Raw genomic sequence first — 21,880 nt, 5'->3', positions numbered from 1 at the left:
TTGTATAGCCATACATAAGGCATTTCAACCCAGGGTTTCTCTTCTACTGGGCACAGGAAAGGTTGAAGAAATAACCCTGTACAGGGCTGAACTCTGAAAAAGCATTGCTGAACTATGTAGCATTAATCAGGCATGCACCTCTCTCAGACAGACAGAGGCTTCTGTTTCATTTTCTTTGTATCCGAAGCCTGTACTAAGGTATTGAAAGTCAACTTTTATTTCAGCTGGCAGACCAAGTCCATTGTGTGTAAAGGTCAGTATAAAATGTCTCATTACAATATCAAATGTACAGCACTATTTTCTTTAAGGGTTGTGTCTTAAGGAAACAAACCTGGAGTCTAGCTTCACTGAAAATGCTTTAGTTGCACAGAAACAGTTATTTGAGGACGATGTACAGCTAGAAATTGTATTTGTTTTTTTGTCTAGGGCAAGTTTAAAATAATCTGTGTTACTCTTTATGCACATATCCTACTCTGTGTTTATACCAAAATAAATATTGCTGTGATCTCACCATTTTATATGTGTGAGTAAAAACCTTCCTTTACATTACTTCTATTTACATATACAGTCGCAGACAAAGGTATTTGCACATTATGCTTATTATACCATAAAATAACAGATTAAGGACAAGCACTTAGTAAAATGTAACCACTTTTTAGTAAAACAAAAAAGCTAAATACACAATTTCTAGCAATTTTAACAAAGAATCTTAATCAAAAAAACAAACAAGCTTATTTTGTGTGTCCTCTTTTTGCTTTTATTAAGGCTGCAAGACATTTATGATGATATAACCTACTTGTTAAGAATTTTGTTGGTGAAATCTGGGCCCATTCTGTCTTGCATATGTCCTTCAGCTCAAACAGACTGGATACACAATGCCTGGCTTTTTATAGGATTGAGATCTGGTGATTGCAAAGGCCATTCCAGAACTTTTATCTTCTTTTTCTTCAAGAATTCCAGAGTTGACTTAGCCGCAAGCTTTGGGTCATTGTCGTGATGAAAGATAAACCGTCTGTCAATCAGCCTACGAGCAGATGGTATCGTTGTATTTTGTTGACTGTTTTGATACATGGCTGCATTCATTTAATCTTCAATCATATGAATGTCTCCAGCCCTTGAACTGCTAAAATACCCTCATAATTTTTAACTGTAGGTACAAAGTTTACTTCACTGAAAGGTTTTCTTTTTTTCTCCAAACATATTGTGGTCAATTTCTGGGGGAAAGTTACATTTCAGTCTCATTGGACCTGAGAATGTTGTTGAAGTGCTTTTGTTCATAAAGACTGTTTGATAAACTACTTAAGTTGTATACTTTGGTCTTTGTCATACTAATTACTGGCTAATGTTCACAAAATCGCAGTATTTAACATTTCTTTAATTACCTTATACTGTGTGTCAATGCTTTTGTCTGCGATTATTTATAGGTGCTAAATCTTGTTCCTATGCATCAAAAAGTACAAAAAGGTGAGTTTTGCTATGCAATGTATTTGTGAGTTCAGATTTAATACAAATGCCAAAATAAGGCAAACAGTATAGATTACTATTCAATTAAACAATAGAACTGGAAGGCAGCCTCTTTACTATTTTGTATGGCCTGCCTTGTGCCATTAAATGTTATTCATACCACCTTGGCACTGCCCTACACCCTCTAGGCGTACCAGGGCTGACATCAAACTCTAGAGAAGGATAGGATTATTACAGTACAATGACATCAAAATCTAGAGAAGGATAGGATTATTACAGTACGATGACATCAAACTCTAGAGAAGGATGGGATTATTACAGTACGATGACATCAAAATCTAGAGAAGGATAGGATTATTACAGTACGATGACATCAAAATCTAGAGAAGGATAGGATTATTACGGTACGATGACATCAAAATCTAGAGAAGGATAGGATTATTACAGTACGATGACATCAAAATCTAGAAAAGGATAGGATTATTACGGTACGATGACATCACAATTTTAGCAAAACAACATTACATTCCGGATACCAAGTTGTTGTAAATGTAACCATTTTTATAGCTACAGGCCTTTGAAAACATGAGTACAGCAGTGTGAAAAGAGTGGAATCAACTGCAAAAGTATGACAGGTTTGTCACCTGTGATTAATAAAAAAGTAGCTATTTTTATGCAACTTCAGCAGAGACCTGACTTCATGTATTATGCACTTTCCACTGTATTTAATGTACTATTTAATGTATTAGGCTACTAGCATGTATTATGCATTTTCCACTGTATTTAATGTATTATGCATTTTTTTTTACTGTATAGCATGTATTACGCATTTCTTTGTATTTAAAGTTTTATGGATTTTTCTTGTTACTGCATCTTGTAAAGGGCTTTGTGATGCTGGTCCACTATGAGAGGCGCTATATAAAATAAAGATTGATTAGCTGATTGAGTATGCAAGACTGAAGCAACAACAATTTTATTTTAACAATTCAGGAGGACAATAATATACTTGTGAACCCACCAATACGAACGGGTGGTCTTATTAAGGGTACACTTAAGAGCTACACACTTTACTGAGAGGATAACTGTATCGACTGTCATGCTTTAGAATGTCATGCTATAATATTTTTTGTAATGTCTCGTATGGAAATTCTGCATAGCCTCCTTTGCCAATCAGTCTGATACCATGTTATACTGATCTAACTTAATGCTTCTTTCTTAAACATAGCTGACCTCTTATCAGTTGGATAATGTTACATTACATGCTTTTTTTGTTCCGATTACAAGCCTTTATAAGTCTTCAGACAGGCTGTTGTGATGTAGAGTGTACTGTGGTGAATAAAATCAAATGTCCAGACTCTTCCAAAAACAATCCACGTTTATTTTAAAGCTCCCAAAACAATAAATCCACCCCTCTACCAACTACAGTATCTGGGGGTATATGGCAGGTTACAGTCCCAAAAATAAATAACCACTTCAAAGTTGTACTCCAGTGGTGCACTTGAAAGTGCTCGATGTCCCTCAACTCGGCTGGTGCTGTGTTGGGTTGGGTTGGGTTGCGCATGTCCATGAAACGGCGAGTCTTGCTCTGGGTAGTGATGCTGGCTTTCCGGCTACAGCTTCCTGGCTCCTCAATCCTCCACAACTATGGCACAAACACAAAACACAAACTCCAGCTTCCTGATCATGTGTCAGCGTAATGAAACACACTCACGTAGCTGTACCCCCTTTGTACTACCAAACTCCTCCCTGCAATCAGCCCGGCACCCTGGTGGATCCAATCGCTGCCTGCCGCGCATGGAGTCATTCAGAGCACTTGCGGCTACGTGCTTCCCCTCTCCCCTCCCAAGATGTCCGATCTCCGGTTTCCACCTACCTTAGAGTAAGCTGGTCTATGGGGAAGCATACTACTCTTATTTACACAAAACACGGTAAAACAAAGGTTTTAAACAAAACACTACAAACTCTTCAAAATACACAAAACAAAACTGCACACAACACCCAAGCACAGCTTTCCCAGTGTTCTACACCTATTAATTTTTTCCTTGCTCTCTCAGCCCACTACCCAAACAAACACTCCTTTGTTCTCTATTATACTATGTGGCCAGGGGTGATCGACAATCAACAACCCAATCACCACCTAGCCCGATTCCATACTTCCATTCAAACAATCACACAATTTATCACTTAATCAAACAATTACCACATCCTCCTCCTGCTCTGTCACTACAAAAAACTGTTTTTTTTATCATATAACTGCTCTCACCACCTGGACAATTGAGCCAGGCTCTTTAATATAAAATGTGATATTCTAAAGAGAGTTTGCCAGTGTCTGGTGATCTAATTTCCAATGTTTTGATCTTTGGAGATGTATGTCAACAAAAAGAAATCCATGACAGCAGTATCATGCTCCACTGTCTACTTCCAGACTTTCATCCAACCATGAACGCTGTGGTTGGAGGAAAGAGGTCAAATACAAAACAAACACAAGCTCTACGGAGCTACCACATGATATACCCCAACTATCAGTCTCTACCAAACTGAACAAAATATAAACTCCAAGAAAAAAAGGCATTTAATAAAATTCCTAATACAGCTTTAATTATACCAACAAATCAAGTGCTGTAACTCATGCAACATTAGGTAATGTTTTCTACATTGTGATACACTAAGAATTTGTACAAAGGAATAAACATATATTTGGGAAAGTGGCTCTCGAGTTAGATAAATATGTAAACTGTGACACTGTGACCCCCCTACATACTAAAATAAGAAGTCTTGTTTGTACAAGCTGTATGTACAGATGCCTCTGTTACATCCTCTGTATCAGATATAATTCTTCCCATGCCGGGGAAAACAATGAATTGCTGCAACAGACAAGTTTCCAGTGGCATAAAGATTTAACAATCCATAGGAAAGCTAGCTTTGCTAAGGGCTTGTTCTACCCCCCCTCCCTCCCTCCATTGTCCATCAGTATGTTTTAATAGATTTATTGATTTCATGTGAAGACTTACCCCATGCATCTTTTGCTTTAAGAGGTGAATTTCTTTTCACTGAAGCTATATTGATTATGCTGGTCAAAGGAATGTCATTGAATTTCACAAAGCAAGCTAACTCACAGCAACAAAAAAGAATAATGTGGATGTCTCAGTCATATCTGGTTTGAGATAGTTAGCAGAGTCAGACAAACAATGTGTGTCCATCATACTGCCTTTGTGCTGATATGAGAATCTTTTAAATTATACTGCAATTGGAATCAGAATGTAGAAAGGCAAAATGCAAACACAAGCAGTAAGCACTTCGACAGTGATGCAATTCAAATAACATCCATCCATTGTCCTGAATATTATTATATTATGGTCTGCAGGTCATTCTATTTGTATGTGCATTCAAACAAATCTTATTTTACAAATGCTACAGTACAATAAAAATATTTTCACAGCTGTATTTTCATGCCAATATGTAGTGCTGCATGAACAGATTATTCAGATTGGAGCACTCTACAGAAATCTGGTGTAGATCATTGGTGTTGATGGTCTAATTTACCATTCCATGTGAAAAGTGAAGAAACAGATGCTTGATTTGTGAATATTGATTTTTTTTTTTTTTGTGGTGAACAGCACAAATCCAAGCAGTTGTTTCACTTAGCATGGTAAATTAGTCCAATCAACAACAATGCCTTTTACCTGTGGAGCGCTTGATCCAAATATTTTGTTTGTGATACTCCAATAGGCCTATTGTTATAGGTACCTTACAATAAAACAAGCATTTCCTTAAATTAAGCACTGGCATTTAAACATGTTTCAACAACAACCCAAATTTAAATCCTACATTTTCTAGCGAGCTAGTTTGGTTACTATTTTTCATGAGTTAAAACCTGTCCTATATGATTTGTCATTTAAAAGAACATTTAATTATTGAATTCCCATGGAGTTCTCTTGTTATTCCACAAATAAAGAGGCCAATAATGTTAAGTTATTATCAAAACCCTGGTTCCCTGAAATAGAAATGTAACCATTACCAAACGTGCATTTACCTCCTAGCTGCTCAACACGCCTGTGACAGTCGTGGCCCGCCCCCGTGGACATAAAAACACTGTGGTCAGACCTCAGCGTAATTTTTCCTTCAAGACTGCTGCAATCATAGACATCGACTTTGAAGGTTAATTATTTCACAATGGTTAAATAAATTGCTTGGGAAGCAGGCAAACCAGCTCCTTAGTGGATTATGAACTAATTGCACAGGGATCAAATTTATGCCCTGTAGTGACTGGGGCATCCAACAGCTGTGCTTTGTCCCTGTCAGACACCCGTGCCTGGGAAAGCCAAAAGTTGCTTGTGGGTGGCTACCAGCCCAGCCAGGTTTATGCTTAAAGTCTGTCTGAGTTCAGACACACGGAGGAGGTTTTTGTTCACCAGGTGAAGCTTATTCAGCTGTTGTGAGGGCCTGTGGTTCGTGGAGAGGGACCGCAGCAAATAGCTGATAGGCTACCAAAATAACATTAAAGTTGCCCGGCCATACGGCGAACGCATTACTGAATAGGCATGCTTAAAAATCACCTTTGAGACCCGACACTGCTTGTTGGGGCAAATAGCGTCCTTGAACAGGCGAGGTAAAATTAAGCACCTGTACCAATGCAGCAATAGAAGCCTCTGGTGGAATTGGGCCAGGCCCAGCTTCTCCGCATCATGCACCTTACATAGAGTGTCCACAGACCTGGAAACAGCCAGAGCTGTAGACGGGTGACCACAGGTCGACTTGCTCTCAAAAAGAATATCCAGGTGTACAGGGGTGGGGGTGGGTGGATTAGGGTCAGCAATTGCAATGACAGTTCCTTAATGGGAAACTGCTGTCCAGAACTTCTCCATTGGCTCCGAGTATGCAGATTGCCTAGACCGGTGGCTTATTCCTCTTCCTTGGCAGAGGAGAGACAGAGGACAATGTGGCTAATTTCCTAGGTGCGTTATCCTCTCTCCCTTAATTCAGAGCCATGGGGTGATGAAGGTGATGGGGGAGATCGCTGTGCAGGAGTGAGGGATGCAGAGCACTCTGTAGACCTTCAGTAGTGCCTCCCTTTTGTGTTCCTGCCTCAAGTAGGAAGAGTATCTGCAGTGCTTGTCCTCCTCAGACAGGCTGGCCTTGTATGTCACAGGGATAAAACCCAGGCATAATGCAAGCAGCAATGCACTGTACTGTATAATTGCTGCCCGAATCTACTAAAGCAGCAATGCCGCTCTACAGTAAATCAAGCTAAGTCCTCTGGTACTGAACCAGGGATAGTACCGCAGTCAGAACCAGTTCTGTGATTTTGCACCGAGTCAGAATAGTGCCGGGTCGGTTCATAAGAAAGTTTACTTGCAAGGGGAGGCCATTTGGCCCATCTTGCTCGTTTGGTTGTTAGTAGCTTATTGATCACAGAATCTCATTTTCAGTTCAGTTACGGTGCCAGGTTGGTATGGTCCGGTAGTTTGAACTGGAGAGGTCAGTTCGGTACCGGTACAGTGTCTAAGCGCTAGTACAGTACCTTCAGTACGGTGCGTGAACTGCAGCAGTACCGAGACACTACTGGTCGGTTCAGGACACTGGTACCAGAGCGGTAATCTCATTCCCTGTTCAGTATGGGTACTGGGTCGAGAACAGAGCTGGTTGGTGACCTACAGGTCTACTCGGTTCATGTTACCGCAAGAAGTAGTATACAGGCAAAACCAAACAGTCCAAAAAGCATACAAGGGAAGCCTGCTGTTAGAGCCTTGACAGCCTTCATAATGGTGCTGCAAGCAGTCATCAAGTTGTCAACATGAGGCAGTGGGACAGACTGCAAGCAATGTGTGCCGTAGTGCCTATCTCAGTCAACACTCATGTTTCTGGAACAAAAGAAGAGCAAAAACCTCAAAGAAAACAGTAATAACACAATTACAGTTCACAAAATATCGTTTACAAAAACGAAAACTTAATTTTTTTTAACTCCAGCCGGAATGAAGTAGCCTGTAAGGAGAGCACAAGTCAGCCGACTCAAGTTGCTTGGTCCTTGGGAAGGGGCGACACGAGCTGACAGCTTCATCAGGGCACAAGGATGCTGCATGGACATAAACAAGCAGCTGTGTGCAAAAAATTCAGTGTAATTAGTAAACTAATACAATGTCAATAATTATTACAGAAATTGGTGCAATACACAAATAGGAGTAATAAGCAGATAAAAATAACAAGTACTTATCTGTCTATGGCTCTCCCGTCAGGTTCAGTCCTCCGAAAGGAAAAATGATGCTGGTATCTGTGTGTGTGTAGATTTCTTATGCCTTCATGGGGCAGGCTTTACTGTGTCATAGGCACTAGAGTGCAGCTTTGGTATATGTATTCAGGTTTTGGGGTCTTTGTGAAAAAAAAACCCATTTGGTAATGGTTACATTTTGTACTTGAAAGCAAACTCAAATTGATTAAAATATTATGTTATGTTTTCAGCAAAATACTACGATAATGTTCGTTATGGTAATTGTACTTAGCAAAATGTGGCCTAGAGTTTTTGGAACACTGAAACTTACATGACACTGTGCAATTATTTTAAAACACTATATTTAAGCAGTATATTTTGATTAATTTGGTATAACAATTGTGTAAATAGTGCACAAGGTAAAAAATTTTGTTTAACCTTATGTATTTTAAAAAAAAAAGGCCACTTTTCTGTATCGTTTTAAGTTTACCGTTACAATTTAGAAACGTCTGTGTGATGACATTAGTTTGAAATAGCCCCCTATAATGCACTCCCACTTCCTAACCTGGACATCAATCCACTGGAATAGTGGAAACTTTACAATGGCTCACCGAGTATATGGCCAAACTTGTCAAGAAGGTTTTGTCTGTTGTAGGAACAAGTACCCCTTCAAAGCCCTGCCACTGCTACCAGAAATTGACTCTTCCCAGGCCACAGTTCAAGCTAATGTGGAGTTCATGCTATGGTTGCCACTGCAAAATACATCTTGGGAGAAAATGGAATGCAGGAAGTGTAATGAGAGCCTGCAGTAAAAACACATTTGGGAATACATAAGCAAACACATTACGGGGTTTTGTTGTATAAGCATTATGTTGATTTTTTTCCTATTGTATAATGTCTTTTACGTACTGACCTAATTAAAGTCATTAAAGACTTCTGTGGGGTTTTTTTTTTTGTTTTTTTTGTTTTTTTTTGCAGAGCTTTTTAAAAATGTTAATGCTTAAGGTCTTGGGAGTTTCAATGTATTACACATTGCCTTTGTTACAACCACTTTTAAATCAGAGAAAAAAAGCTAGTGAGCCCAGGGTTTGTATAAAATATTGAGGGTGAACCAGTCACATAGCTGCCCACTGTTTGGACCGGACCTGTACTGGACCATAGATTTGGATCGGACCATTCATGGTGTCTGATCCAGTAAATACTACATAGTACATCGCTACATTTGTAAATTACCAGAAATTTATAATCAACCAAGATAGATCTATTCTATACCAATTTGCCACAAAGATGGACAATCACAACTGCATTCTTTCCAGGTTGTGAATGCTTGGGAAAGAATGTGTAATGAACAATAGTTATGTTCCGACATCACTGCCATACAGCATCTCTGCTACTTGAAACGTATCTTGAATAACTTTCACATTGAACCTGATGCTGTATTAAACAGCATTGCCGTTCACACAAAGATGAAACTACAAAAAGTGGAACTTTAATAGGACAGACACATATAACTAACATCTATGCCATAAAACAACTATGGAATAAAAACAAATAAATTGGCAATAACAAATATAAAAATGTATAGGAATACCGACTCCAACACGAACTTCAGAACTCAATCTGTCCCATCACAATGAAAAGACAGAGATGTCATGTTTGATCAGTTCAAACTTAATCCGTATCAAATGTATTTAATGCTTGTTCAACTACAACTGACGTTAAATCAAATTGGTTTATAGACCACAAATAACTGTATCGCTTCAAATGGTTTCCAAGTACTTTAAAAATGGCCAAGAAGCACAAAAGCCCGATTTGCACAGTGAAATGAAATTGCGATTCATATATGATTAATCAACTATTCACTGTAGCAAAATCACACTCAATATCACCCTTCCTAAACATTTTACATGGTTTTATTTTAAGTCATTTATGAACACACCATCCACAAGCTAATAAATGGGAAAAATGATAAAGCTATAACCTCTTTACATTTAAAAATGCCCCCTTTGTTCTACATACTAAAAGCAAATGATGTTTGTAGTGAAACAACCAGGTGCACAAAACACAAATTTCTTTTGAAATGGGCATTACTTGTCAACTTTCAGGCTGCATACACAATAACTTTAGTTCTTTGACCAAAAGTACCTTGGAGGATTCTGTAGTCACTGATGAAACTGACAGGGTAGACACTCAAGATGCAAGTCACATTTTGCAAGTTTTTTTCAAAAGGGGCTGAATAATTTGGTCAATGAAACAGAATATGCAATAGCAATTAATAATTTCACTAACACGACAGTATATGCTCCAAATCATTTCCAACCAGGGTTTTATTATTGTTAAAGTCAAAAACACTGAAACATGTCAATGTCTTTGGAGATTGGTGGAGGAGAAGTGGTTGCATATTTTCTGAACTTCAGATAACATTTAACTGTAACTGCTACCAATATTTTACTAAAAAGTTTTCCCAAATATTCTACAGAGGTCTCCCTCTCGAATATACCTAGGAAAACAGTTCCATTGCCTTGGAAATAGGAAATCAAAAATACAGGAAAGACGTTTGTAGAAGTGACTCAGTTTCTAGACTGGGAAGTTCCTATAAACAAGGTGAACCAACACTGCAGGAATGGAATGGAACAGACTACAGGAACTTTGTTATCTATGCTTTCCCGCATAGTAACCACAATTTGTTTTGAAGAGGGACACACCAAGAACTGAGGGATGTTTTTAACAAAGAGGTCATTAAGTCTTACGGATCCACCAGGCTGGTATTGGGATTGTGTGCGTTAAGCCATTATCAGAAGACAGCTATATCCTACAGCATTTCTGTGGTGCAACACAGGTGAAAACGTCAGTAAAAGCAACCACATTATATAGAATACATTTTCTGTTGTCATTTTAGAAGTGGATCAGGGATTTGTGTAGAATTGCTTGACACAAACTAAAACATCAAAATTTCTGCAGAGTACAGAAATGAAATAGTCAAAATAAGTGACAAATGTTGGATTTACTTTTTCTTGAACAGTTTTGCACACAAAGACAAAATGTAGTTTGACCAAAACATTTAACATGCACAAAAGGGGTTACTTTTAAATAATTTTTGTTCCCTCACAAAACGGGTTTTGTGAAGCTCATATACACTCCTTTGCAAAACTATTAATTCTGAAAGTAATTAAATTAATGTAACTCCATTATAAAAAAATGCATACAATTACATTCATTAGCTTTTCTAATGTTGGAGTTTTAGGCAGTTGTAGGCTGTTTAATAAGATTTAAAAATTAGACAACAAAAAAGAATACTGGTTACAGTATCTGTTTATAATTAAAATATTTTCAGATTGATCTGCTTCTGGCATTAAAAGATAGTATCATTAGATAGAGACAGGCAGAGATTGTGAAAAAATATGTTTCCCACGTACTTGCCTTTGGCACATGGTAATAAATCACCCTACTTTTATCTGACACCGGGAATGCAATACATTTTATGGAATAATGCAATTAAAATGGCCGTGAAAGCAAATTATTAGTTTTCCAGTCAGGGCCTCACAGCCTTCCAAAAAGAAATAACAACTAGCACCACTGCCTTGTGGAGTTGTCTGTTTGCAGTGCCAGTAGTGCATTTGTATTAGAAGTGCCTTTGTACTGTATTATAGTATCATCCATTACATTGTAGACTAAACATTACTGAAATAAGATACACACACACACATGCAGAAAAAGGGCAGAGGTTTTGGATGAACTTGGAACTGTTCTTGTTTGTCCAAGAAGCCATCACAAAACAATTGGAATAAAACTATTAAAAATGAAAATAATTGTGTGTGTGTGTGATGAGTCAAAGGGGTTTCGGTCTGTGATTCAGCCTCCCGACAGTAGGTGGCATCAAACCAACTCGGGACTTCCCTTACCAAGATCTCGTGACCATGGCAAAAGTCATCTTTTGAGGGGCGGCACCTTGGTGAGGGGCGGAAGTACGAGTATGTAAATTCCAGCCACTGGAGTCAAGTGAAGGATAAGGACACGTGTCAGTTGGGGATTGGTGTTCCACTGACTACAGAGGCGGGACATTACATACTAAAGGGAACGTACTACTGTGTTCGGGGTTGGTCCGAAAGAAAAAGTAGGAGGAGTCACGGGTGAAGGGAGAGACTGGTTTTGTGCAGCGGGTTTTTTTTGAAATACTAACATTTCTTTTGTCTTTTTTTTGTTTATGGTCACCACGAAGACAAATTAAAGACGAGTCATCAGTTTGTTTTGGATTTCACCCCTGCACTCCTTCCCTCACACCATTTTGTTTTTCGTTTGTTATTTAATCCTTTTTGTTGTGTATAGAAAATAAAAATAAATTATTTTATTTCTGTACACATAAATTACTGTCTGGACATTCCATTTAATACACTCTCGCCTCACACGTGGTGTCAGAAGTGAAAATGGATCCAGCTACAGTTTTGACAATGTTTAGGGAGCAGGAGGAGAAGCGAGAGGAGAGAGAGACACGGCACCTGGAACAGCTCGCCCAGTTCTTGGGACAGCTGGTAGAAAAACTATCAATATCAACATCAGAGAGAGCGGTTGCCCGGATGTTTGCAGCTCAGCCTAATCTTCAGAAGATGACCTCGGAAGATGATCCCGAGGCTTTCTTGATTACGTTTGAGAGAGTGGCAGAGGCTGCAGAGTGGCCTAGGGAACACTGGGCCATGAAATTGGCACCCTGCCTGACAGGGGAAGCTCAGGCAGCGTATCGAGCCCTGACGGCCACGAATGCAGGGGACTATGTTAAAGTTAAAGAAGCCATTCTCTCACGCCTCGGGATCACGGAGGAAACATACCGGCGCCGTTTTCGGGAATACCAGCTGTCCAAGGGGATGCGGCCCCGGGTTGCGGGACAATATCTTTTAGATCAGTGCACCCGGTGGCTGCGGCCAGAAGAACATACACCCCAAGAACTGGTGCAGAAAATAGTTATAGAACAGTTTGCGTCTATACTACCGCCAGGGAATCGAGAGTGGATTAAGAGGAATAGACCTACCACTCTCGAGGATGCCCTCCTCCTGGCGGAGGCCTACGAAGACGCAAACGAAGGTGCCGGGTCAGACCCCACTCCTGCCCCTAAACTAACTCGGACCAACCAACCAATGAAGCCCAGAGGGGGTAACCGGACCTTCAGACCATGGAGGTCAAGGTTAGCCCCATCCTGGGCGAGAGAGAATCCCCCTAACCTGCCGGTCGCGGACTCGCAGGACAGATTAACTCCGTTGATGCCTCCTAACCAAGTGTGCTACCAATGTAATGAGCCTGGACACATTGCCAGGAATTGTCCAGTAATAAAGGTGGACCTGGCGACAAGATCCTGGTCAGCAGTAACAGGTAGGAACACTGGGGAATGTCGGGAGGGCCCTTATCAGTTAAGAGTACAGGTCGGGGGAAAGAGTACTTACGCATTTGCGGACTCTGGGTGTGCACAAACATTGATTCGGCAAGCTCTCTTGGATGGGGTAGCCTGGGAGCCACAGGGTAAAGTGGCTATCTCCTGTATTCATGGAGAAACTCGGGTTTATCCCACCACTAAAGTTAGACTTATTGTAGGTGATTATTCAGCTTGCGTTAAAGTGGCTGTAGCGCAATGTTTACCATACCCTGTTCTCCTGGGAAGAGACTGGCCGTTTTTTGATCGTATTTTAGGTCGGGAAATGGTCTTAGTTTCTACCAGGGGACAATTAAAGCAACAGGAGAAAACAATTGGCGAGATTTTTCCGTTGCAATCCGACCTGTTTAACCCTAAAATCCGCCCAAGAAAAACAAAAAGAGAGCGTCGGGTGGAAAAATATGAGGGAACTCTGAGACGACAAGGGGAGGGGTCTGACACAAAAGTAAACCAATCGTTGAAACGGCAAGGAAAGGGAGTAGGTATTCAGTGTAACCGGGGCTGCGAGGTTACTGAGGTGGAAGGTCATGTAATAAAAGACACTCCTCTCTGTGTACCTAACCATTGGGACCGAGATATTGACTTGGGATATGAACAACAAAATGATCCCACGTTACAGTATGCTTGGAAACGGGTTAGATATATCGAGGGGAAGGATATGCAGGAAGGACAACCGGTGGTATTTCCGCATTTTTCTGTATCTGGGCACTTATTATATAGAATAACCCGGGCTCCCGGGACGGGACAGCTCGTAAAACAGTTATTGGTTCCTAGGCCTTTTCAGTCAGAAATCATGAGATTGGCGCATGACATTCCATTTTCAGGTCATTTGGGAACTGAAAAGACTCAGGAACGAATTCTGGCCCGGTTTTTTTGGCCTGGGGTTTATGGTCTTGTGCGGAAGTATGTATCGGAGTGTCCTGAATGTCAATTAGCTGCCCCTAAGTCAGTTCGCCCCGCACCTCTGGTTCCACTTCCAATTATTGGGGTACCGTTTGAAAGGATTGGTGTAGATTTAGTAGGCCCTCTGGAGGGAACAGAGTCAGGATATCGGTATATTTTAGTAGTAGTGGACTACGCAACGAGATATCCAGAAGCTGTTCCCTTACGCTCTATGAATGCAATAGCTGTAGCGAATGAATTGGTAAAAATATTCTCTAGGGTGGGAATCCCGAAAGAAATTCTCACTGATCAGGGCACTAATTTTATGTCAGACTGTATTCAGCAACTATATAAATTATTGAAAATCCGTTCAATTAGAACCTCAGTTTTTCATCCACAAACGGATGGGCTTGTTGAACGATTTAATCAGACTTTGAAAAATATGTTGCGCCGCTTTGTAGATCAAGAAAAACGCAATTGGGCTAAACTGCTTCCCTACTTGCTCTTTGCAGTTCGCGAGGTACCACAATCCTCAACGGGGTTTTCCCCGTTTGAGCTCTTGTACGGTCGGCAGCCGCGGGGTATCTTGGATCTCATAAGAGAAGGCTGGGAAGAACAGTCAAAGGAGTCTAAAAATGTAGTAAAATACGTGTTGCAGTTACGCGATCGCTTAGAATTAGTCGGTCGATTGGCACATGACAATCTCAAAGCGGCACAGCAGAAGCAGCAACAAAGCTACAATAAAAATGCAAGAATTCGGAACTTTCGACCTGGAGATAAAGTGTTGTTATTGTTGCCCTCATCGGAATCTAAGTTGTTTGCTAAATGGCAGGGTCCCTTTCAGGTTATTCGAGCAATTGGTAAAGTCAATTATGAGATCCGACAGCCTGGGCGTCGGAAAGAAAGTCAAATTTATCATGTTAATCTCCTGAAACCGTGGAAAGAACGGGAAGTCCATTTTATATCTCCTGTACAGGAGGGAGAGGATTTTGGACCCTCAATTGAGTCAGAGTCAGCAATTGAGGTCCCGATGGGGGAACAATTAACTCCTGATCAGCGTGAAGAGGTAAGCAATCTAATTAAAATGTTCAGTGATGTGTTTTCTAACGTGCCTGGAAGAACGCATTTGATCGAACATGCTATTATCACTCCGCCAGGTCTAAGAGTTAGACAGAGACCGTATCGCATTCCAGAGAGTCGGAGAGATTCTGTTCGAAGGGAGGTGGAGTGTATGTTGAAACTTGGGGTAATTGAACCTTCCCGAAGTGAGTGGTGTAGCCCAATAGTACCAATAGACAAGCCAGATGGGTCACTACGATTATGTATCGATTTTAGGAGGGTGAATGCTATCTCCAAGTTTGATGCATATCCCATGCCTCGAGTAGATGAACTCTTAGACAAACTGGGGCAAGCTCGGTTTATTTCAACTCTGGATCTGACGAAAGGATATTGGCAAATTCCATTAACGAAAGCCTCTCGTGAGAAAACGGCATTTTCAACCCCAGAGGGTCTTTTTCAATTTTGTACTATGCCGTTCGGACTTCATGGAGCGCCTGCTACTTTTCAGAGACTAATGGACAGGGTTTTACAACCTCATCGAGAGTATGCAGCTGCGTATATCGATGATGTAGTCATTTATAGTTCTTCCTGGAGAGAACATTTGACTAGATTAGAAGCCGTCTTACAGTCTCTGAGGAGGGCGGGGCTCACAGCGAACATGGCAAAGTGCGCTATTGGAAAAGAAGAAACTAAATATTTAGGTTTCATAATGGGTAAGGGTAGAGTGAAACCGTTGGTTTCAAAAGTCCAGGCTTTGTTGGATTCACCGGTACCTACCACGAAAACCCAGGTGAGATCACTGTTAGGGTTGGCTGGTTATTACCGCCGCTTTATTCCACACTTTTCCACTATAGCCGCCCCTCTCACTGATCTCACTAAAAAGAACGCTCCAAATAAAATTAAGTGGAGTGCAGAGTGTCAGACAGCCTTTGAATCTATTAAAACTAATTTGAGTCAGGCCCCAGCATTAATAAGCCCGGATTTCAGCCGAGAGTTCGTCCTGCAGACAGATGCATCGCAGACTGGTCTGGGGGCGGTTCTGTCCCAGGAGAGAGATGGTATAGAACACCCGATACTATACATCAGTCGGAAGTTACTGCCCAGAGAACAGAGGTATTCGGTAGTGGAGAAAGAATGCCTGGCAGTGAAATGGGCAGTGGAATCTTTAAAATACTATCTTCTGGGACGACCCTTTGTACTCATCACAGATCACGCTTCTTTAAAGTGGTTAGACACGATGAAGGATTCAAACGCTAGGATTACGCGGTGGTACCTGGCGCTCCAACCCTTCGCCTTTCAAATAAGGTATCGTGCGGGTAAGTTACATCAAAATGCTGATTTTTTTTCCCGGGAGGGAGGTAAAAGGGAAGGGTTAGAGGTTTCCGAGTGTTCCTTCGGCTCCACTCTGAGGGGTGGGATATGTGATGAGTCAAAGGGTTTTCGGTCTGTGATTCAGCCTCCCGACAGTAGATGGCATCAAACCAACTCGGGACTTCCCTTACCAAGATCTCGTGACCATGGCAAAAGTCATCTTTTGAGGGGCGGCACCTTGGTGAGGGGCGGAAGTACGAGTATGTAAATTCCAGCCACTGGAGTCAAGTGAAGGATAAGGACACGTGTCAGTTGGGGATTGGTGTTCCACTGACTACAGAGGCGGGACATTACATACTAAAGGGAACGTACTACTGTGTTCGGGGTTGGTCCGAAAGAAAAAGTAGGAGGAGTCACGGGTGAAGGGAGAGACTGGTTTTGTGCAGCGGGTTTTTTTTGAAATACTAACATTTCTTTTGTCTTTTTTTTGTTTATGGTCACCACGAAGACAAATTAAAGACGAGTCATCAGTTTGTTTTGGATTTCACCCCTGCACTCCTTCCCTCACACCATTTTGTTTTTCTTTTGTTATTTAATCCTTTTTGTTGTGTATAGAAAATAAAAATAAATTATTTTATTTCTGTACACATAAATTACTGTCTGGACATTCCATTTAATACACTCTCGCCTCACACGTGGTGTGTGTGTGGGGGGGGGGGGGCAGGTCAAGCATTTTAAATATAAAATGTATATTACAGTACTATGCAGGACACTCACTATTGAGAGACTAAGGTCAAATACTGTATTTTAGTGTGCCTTTTGTCACAATTTGTAATGGTGCCATGGGGGCCAATTAACCTTTAGAAACAGATACATGCCACATTGACTAAACTGGAGACTTGAATTTATCCACAGAGCAGTACAAACTAAAAAGTGCACCCTTTTTCAGACAGTACCCAAGTAATGTCCCTCAGCTCTGCCTCGGAAGGGGATTGTTCTAAATTTAGATACCTTGCAGTTTATTAAAAAATAAATAAAATGACAAATTGTTTAAATTGAATGTAACCTGGCATACATATCAGCCCAACAGAAATAAACGTTGTATCTAATGCATATCTGATTCACATGGATTAAATATAAATTGAAATCCCCACCAAATATTGTACAAAACCACCACTCATGACTAAAACCGTTTACAGAAACTTGGTGTCAAACAGTTATACAGTATTATAAAAGCAGCATCTGTATATTTGGGAATGCTTCATTTGTATATTGGTTTGGAGTAATGGTGATCATCACGGTATTCCTTTTCACCACGTGAAAGTTCAAACGTCAACTGTCTACTGAGTACCCTCTGGTACGGAAAACAGGGACACGAGAATGTCTGTGACCCTGGTTATGTTGTATGACTGATAAACTATACTGAACGGGTCCTTTTGACGGAATGTGCTTCCTGTCTCTGTCTCTTAGTTAGAAATTGTTTCTTTATCAATATACTATGGGAAAAAAGATTGACTTTTACCCTAACAAGTCATACAGAAGTTTTGACTGTTTTAAGTCTAATGGATTTTATTACCTGACAAAGGTTAGTACACTTTACTGAACGTTCGTAGTGTAAGGTTACATATGATTTGGTTTATGACACGTCATAAAATCGAACTACTGTGTCAGTAGGATTGTTCAACCCATCACACTTGTCCTGGTCTGTCCGTCAAAATTCAGATGACTTGTTTATGTCTCCTGAACAAATACGAGGTTCATTTTTTTATTTGTATTTTTTTTTTTTTTTTGTGTAGGTAACAGTGTTTTAGACGTACAAATAACTTGTACGTGATTGGAGTAGATTAGAACATGAGTATTGTTCTTTTGATGTACTAGGTAATATATATATATATATATATATATATATATATATATATATATATATATATATATATATATTATATATATATAATATATATCCTAGACACACTGGGTGTCCCATGTCGCTGATCCTCTGTCATACCAATGGCCTCAATGAAAATTTTCATGACATGTTTACCTGTCAAAAATCCTTCCAATTTACAACGTTGTTTTACATACAACTAACCTTTGTGACCAATCACTCTTAATTTTAATATGTTTTTTAAAATTTTTTACCAAGTTATTTTACACACTTGTTGATCCTGACAAATAACCAGTTTAATTGATATTGATAGTTCATGGTTCATGACTTAAATAGAAAGAAATAATCTTCTGTTATGATAAGCTGTCTATTAAAACCATCTATTCAGTCCCGTTGGTTGCTGTAATGGAAAGATCAGATTGTATAACAGACAGCTTAAATAAAGAAACTGCAATGTAATTTCACACAATAGAGAACTATAAAAAGGTAAGAGAACGGCTCAGTTTTCACTCCTCTGTCAGGCTGAACATAATCTTGGCCACTCAGATTATCACATCACCAGTGATCATTGTGGCAAAACAGGAAGCCTTTATGAGATTTCAGTAACATTTAACAAAAGCAGCATTAAAAAGATAAGCAAACGATTAATCTTGGACGGTTGCAATTTATTTCCCACTGTCACATATACCCGACATTGTTACAGCGCATATCCCTGATTTAAAAGCATTGTCACTGAAGTCTAATTTAATTTGACAACCCCTCCAGGGAGAAGCTATTAATATTGTTTAAGACACTCCTTGTGTTGCAAAGAGTTAGCTGGGTATCCCAGGCTGAACGGCATGCAAAGGTAATAAAACTGACCACCCCATTTAGGGGGAATTGGTATTAAGCTATATGCAAGCATACAATACTGTATCCCACCAACCAGTGAACAAAACGGGCTACGAATTTTACATCCTAGTTTGTCTGGACTTTTGTATCCCCACTACAAAACTAGCCTAAGAGCCATTTCATACTGATTGGTGTTTGCTAATCAAATGATTTCAACCATGGACACCTCACAAGTGGCACTCAATAACAGTTGCATACAAACAGTACATTGTCTTTTCGGCACAATACATCCTGTTTTTAACGATTAGCCTTTCAACCTTCTTTTGACCATTTTGTTCTTAGGGCGATTTCTGTACTGGGGTGTGCAGGTCTTTGTGAGCCTATTCCTGCTAAATAGCTTTCCTATTGGTGGAAAGCCAAATGGGCAAACATTTATTTTTTCTGTGCACTAACCTCCAAACATAATTTGCCCAGTTTTGTTTTTAAATACAGTATATTATCAGTCCAAAATGTTTCTGATGATCAAAGATATAAAGCAAATGGAATCTCAATCTCTCTCTCTCTCTCTCTCTCTCTCTCTCTCTCTCTCTCTCTCTCTCTCTCTCTCTCTATATATATATATATATATATATATATATATATATAGAGAGAGAGAGAGAGAGAGAGAGAGAGAGAGAGAGAGAGAGAACTGTATTGCAAGTAAGATGCTAAAAGTGTTGTACCCAATGTTTTGATCATCAGAAACATTTTGGACTGATAATATACTGTATTTTGCTAACAGCAGAACAGTCAAAAATAAATCTAAAGTGTCATTCCAATCTCATAATAAATACCCCACAAGTTAATAAACCGATGTAGTTGTGTTATTTACTGTCGTTGTTAAAGACGTTAACAAGTCAAAATAGAAACTGGAATGCAAACATACTTACCAGTTGCATGCCACATATAAAGACAAGTGTACATCTTCCACTGCAGCAGCCCATTGTTAAAAGCTCCGCTCAGGCTTTTAAGTCCCACGTGGATGACCGTAACTCCAAATGGTCCAATTTGCCTTCTGATCCCACAAACGCACCTGCAAGACCAATCTGTTTGAAATTGAACGCTCCGTGCAAACAACGTGCACTAGGACCTTCTCTATAGCAAACATTCATCAATTACAACCTGTCGTTTTCTCGGCATAGCTTTCCATCCTTTTCCAAATCCTTAACCACGTAGCAGCGGAAACCATCAAACTTCTATAAATACAATGCCCTAGTCAATATATTCTTTGGCAGGCTTAGTTGCCTTCTGCGTCTCTCTGTAGTTAATCACAGACAGACGGAACGAAAGTCACTGTTTCTTCATAACATAACAAGTCTTCCTTTTAGATTTTCCCTTTATCCCAATACGATGTGGATAAAGATCTGTTCCTTGCAAAAAAGTGATCCAGAGCAGAATGTCGGGTTTAAAAGCATACAAATGTCCAAATTCTTTCTTCACCAAAATGTTGTTAATCTCTCCACTAGTGTGTTCGTTAAACAAAGATTTGTATTTTTTTACGGTTATATGGGGGCATTTTTCGCTCCTCCCTCCTAAAGATAGACGCTCCTGATGACAGCTGGATATTTTTTTTTTCTTTAGCATGTGAGAATGATGGCAGTAGACAGCTATCCCTCAGTTAGGTGTGTGACTCCTCGCCGCTATCATCAGAAGCACCTTGCCACCAACACGGAGAAAGCGAAACAGCTGAGAATACCAGCTCCTGTCTGGGATCGCCAAAGCTGAACGGGGGGCTTCTGGAAAATAAGATGCTGCTGAACATTTTCATCTGACAGATTCATTGCCTAAAATACTTTGCTCCGTCTTTTATTTAGTTTTTTTTTTAAGCAGAGTCAGCTGACAAAACAGAGACCTGCAAGATATGCGGTGCACCTTTCACTGTGGTGAGAGTGCAGCCAGACTTGTCATCTGATGGTACAGATTGGAAAAACCGCACGTAGTGTTCCCTCTGGGAAAACGGCTTGGTTTACTGTCCCTAATTACCGACCAAGACACTGATATAACGCACAGCTGCATGAAACTGCCCATCCAAATCCATTGCAAGGGGGTTGGGGGTGCATCTAAAGTATTCCTTATGTTGCCTACTGTTATTACAGCAAAATAATTACTATATGGTAAACTGTTAATTAGTATTTTTTATTCTTACAAACATATCCAACAGTATTAGTCACTCTAACTAGCAGTATAGTCTTTGTTTAAGTATTGTGAGTTTTTTGTTTTATTTGTTGCATCCATTCCACTTTCTTTTATATATATATATATATATATATATATATATATATATATATATATATATATATATATATATATATATATATAAATGCAATGTACTTTGCAAGTTATTCTGTAAACAGTCAACCTGGACTGAGTACACTTCACAACACAGTTTAGTAAACAAGACTGAAGTAATTATGGAATGTGCTTTGGTTACAAAAAATAGTGCCTTTTTGTTGATTGCCTTTTATCTCTTGCCTTTATATCAGTTGTTACAGTATACATATATTCCAAAAACTGCACAATTATATTCCCAGTTCCCTGGAGAGTGTAATGAAGATTTATAAACTAGATCTCTTGTGGCTGTATTGGTATTCATTTTAAAATAAATTCTGAAAAATGTACTAACACATACTGAAGTCTAAAAAGTACAGATTATGCAAAATGATCTTTTTTTTTTAAATTATTTTTATAAAAGTGCAAACATATTAGTGTTTACCACATAGTGAATATACAATTTAACCCCCTTCCTTACCATTTAGAATTTCAGATGAAACAATTTATACTGTAC

The 21,880-nt window shown here is 39.6% G+C and overlaps 1 protein-coding gene across 1 annotated transcript in view; it reads right to left on the bottom strand.

The window, feature by feature from the left end:
• Window positions 1–20,993, bottom strand: part of LOC121316905 (sodium/potassium-transporting ATPase subunit beta-1-interacting protein 2) — a 213,598-nt gene extending 192,605 nt beyond the window's left edge. The window contains exon 1 of the mRNA XM_041252250.1: window positions 19,986–20,993. Coding sequence (XP_041108184.1) covers window positions 19,986–20,039 — 54 coding nt within the window. The 5' untranslated portion in view covers window positions 20,040–20,993. The remainder of the gene's footprint in view (window positions 1–19,985) is intronic.
• Between the last annotated feature and the right edge of the window lie 887 nt (window positions 20,994–21,880).

This window comes from Polyodon spathula, chromosome 6, assembly GCF_017654505.1.
Source record: "Polyodon spathula isolate WHYD16114869_AA chromosome 6, ASM1765450v1, whole genome shotgun sequence".
Classification (NCBI taxonomy): domain Eukaryota; kingdom Metazoa; phylum Chordata; class Actinopteri; order Acipenseriformes; family Polyodontidae; genus Polyodon; species Polyodon spathula.
Note: the sequence above shows the minus strand (reverse complement) of the source record. Positions and strands in the feature narration are given on the sequence as shown.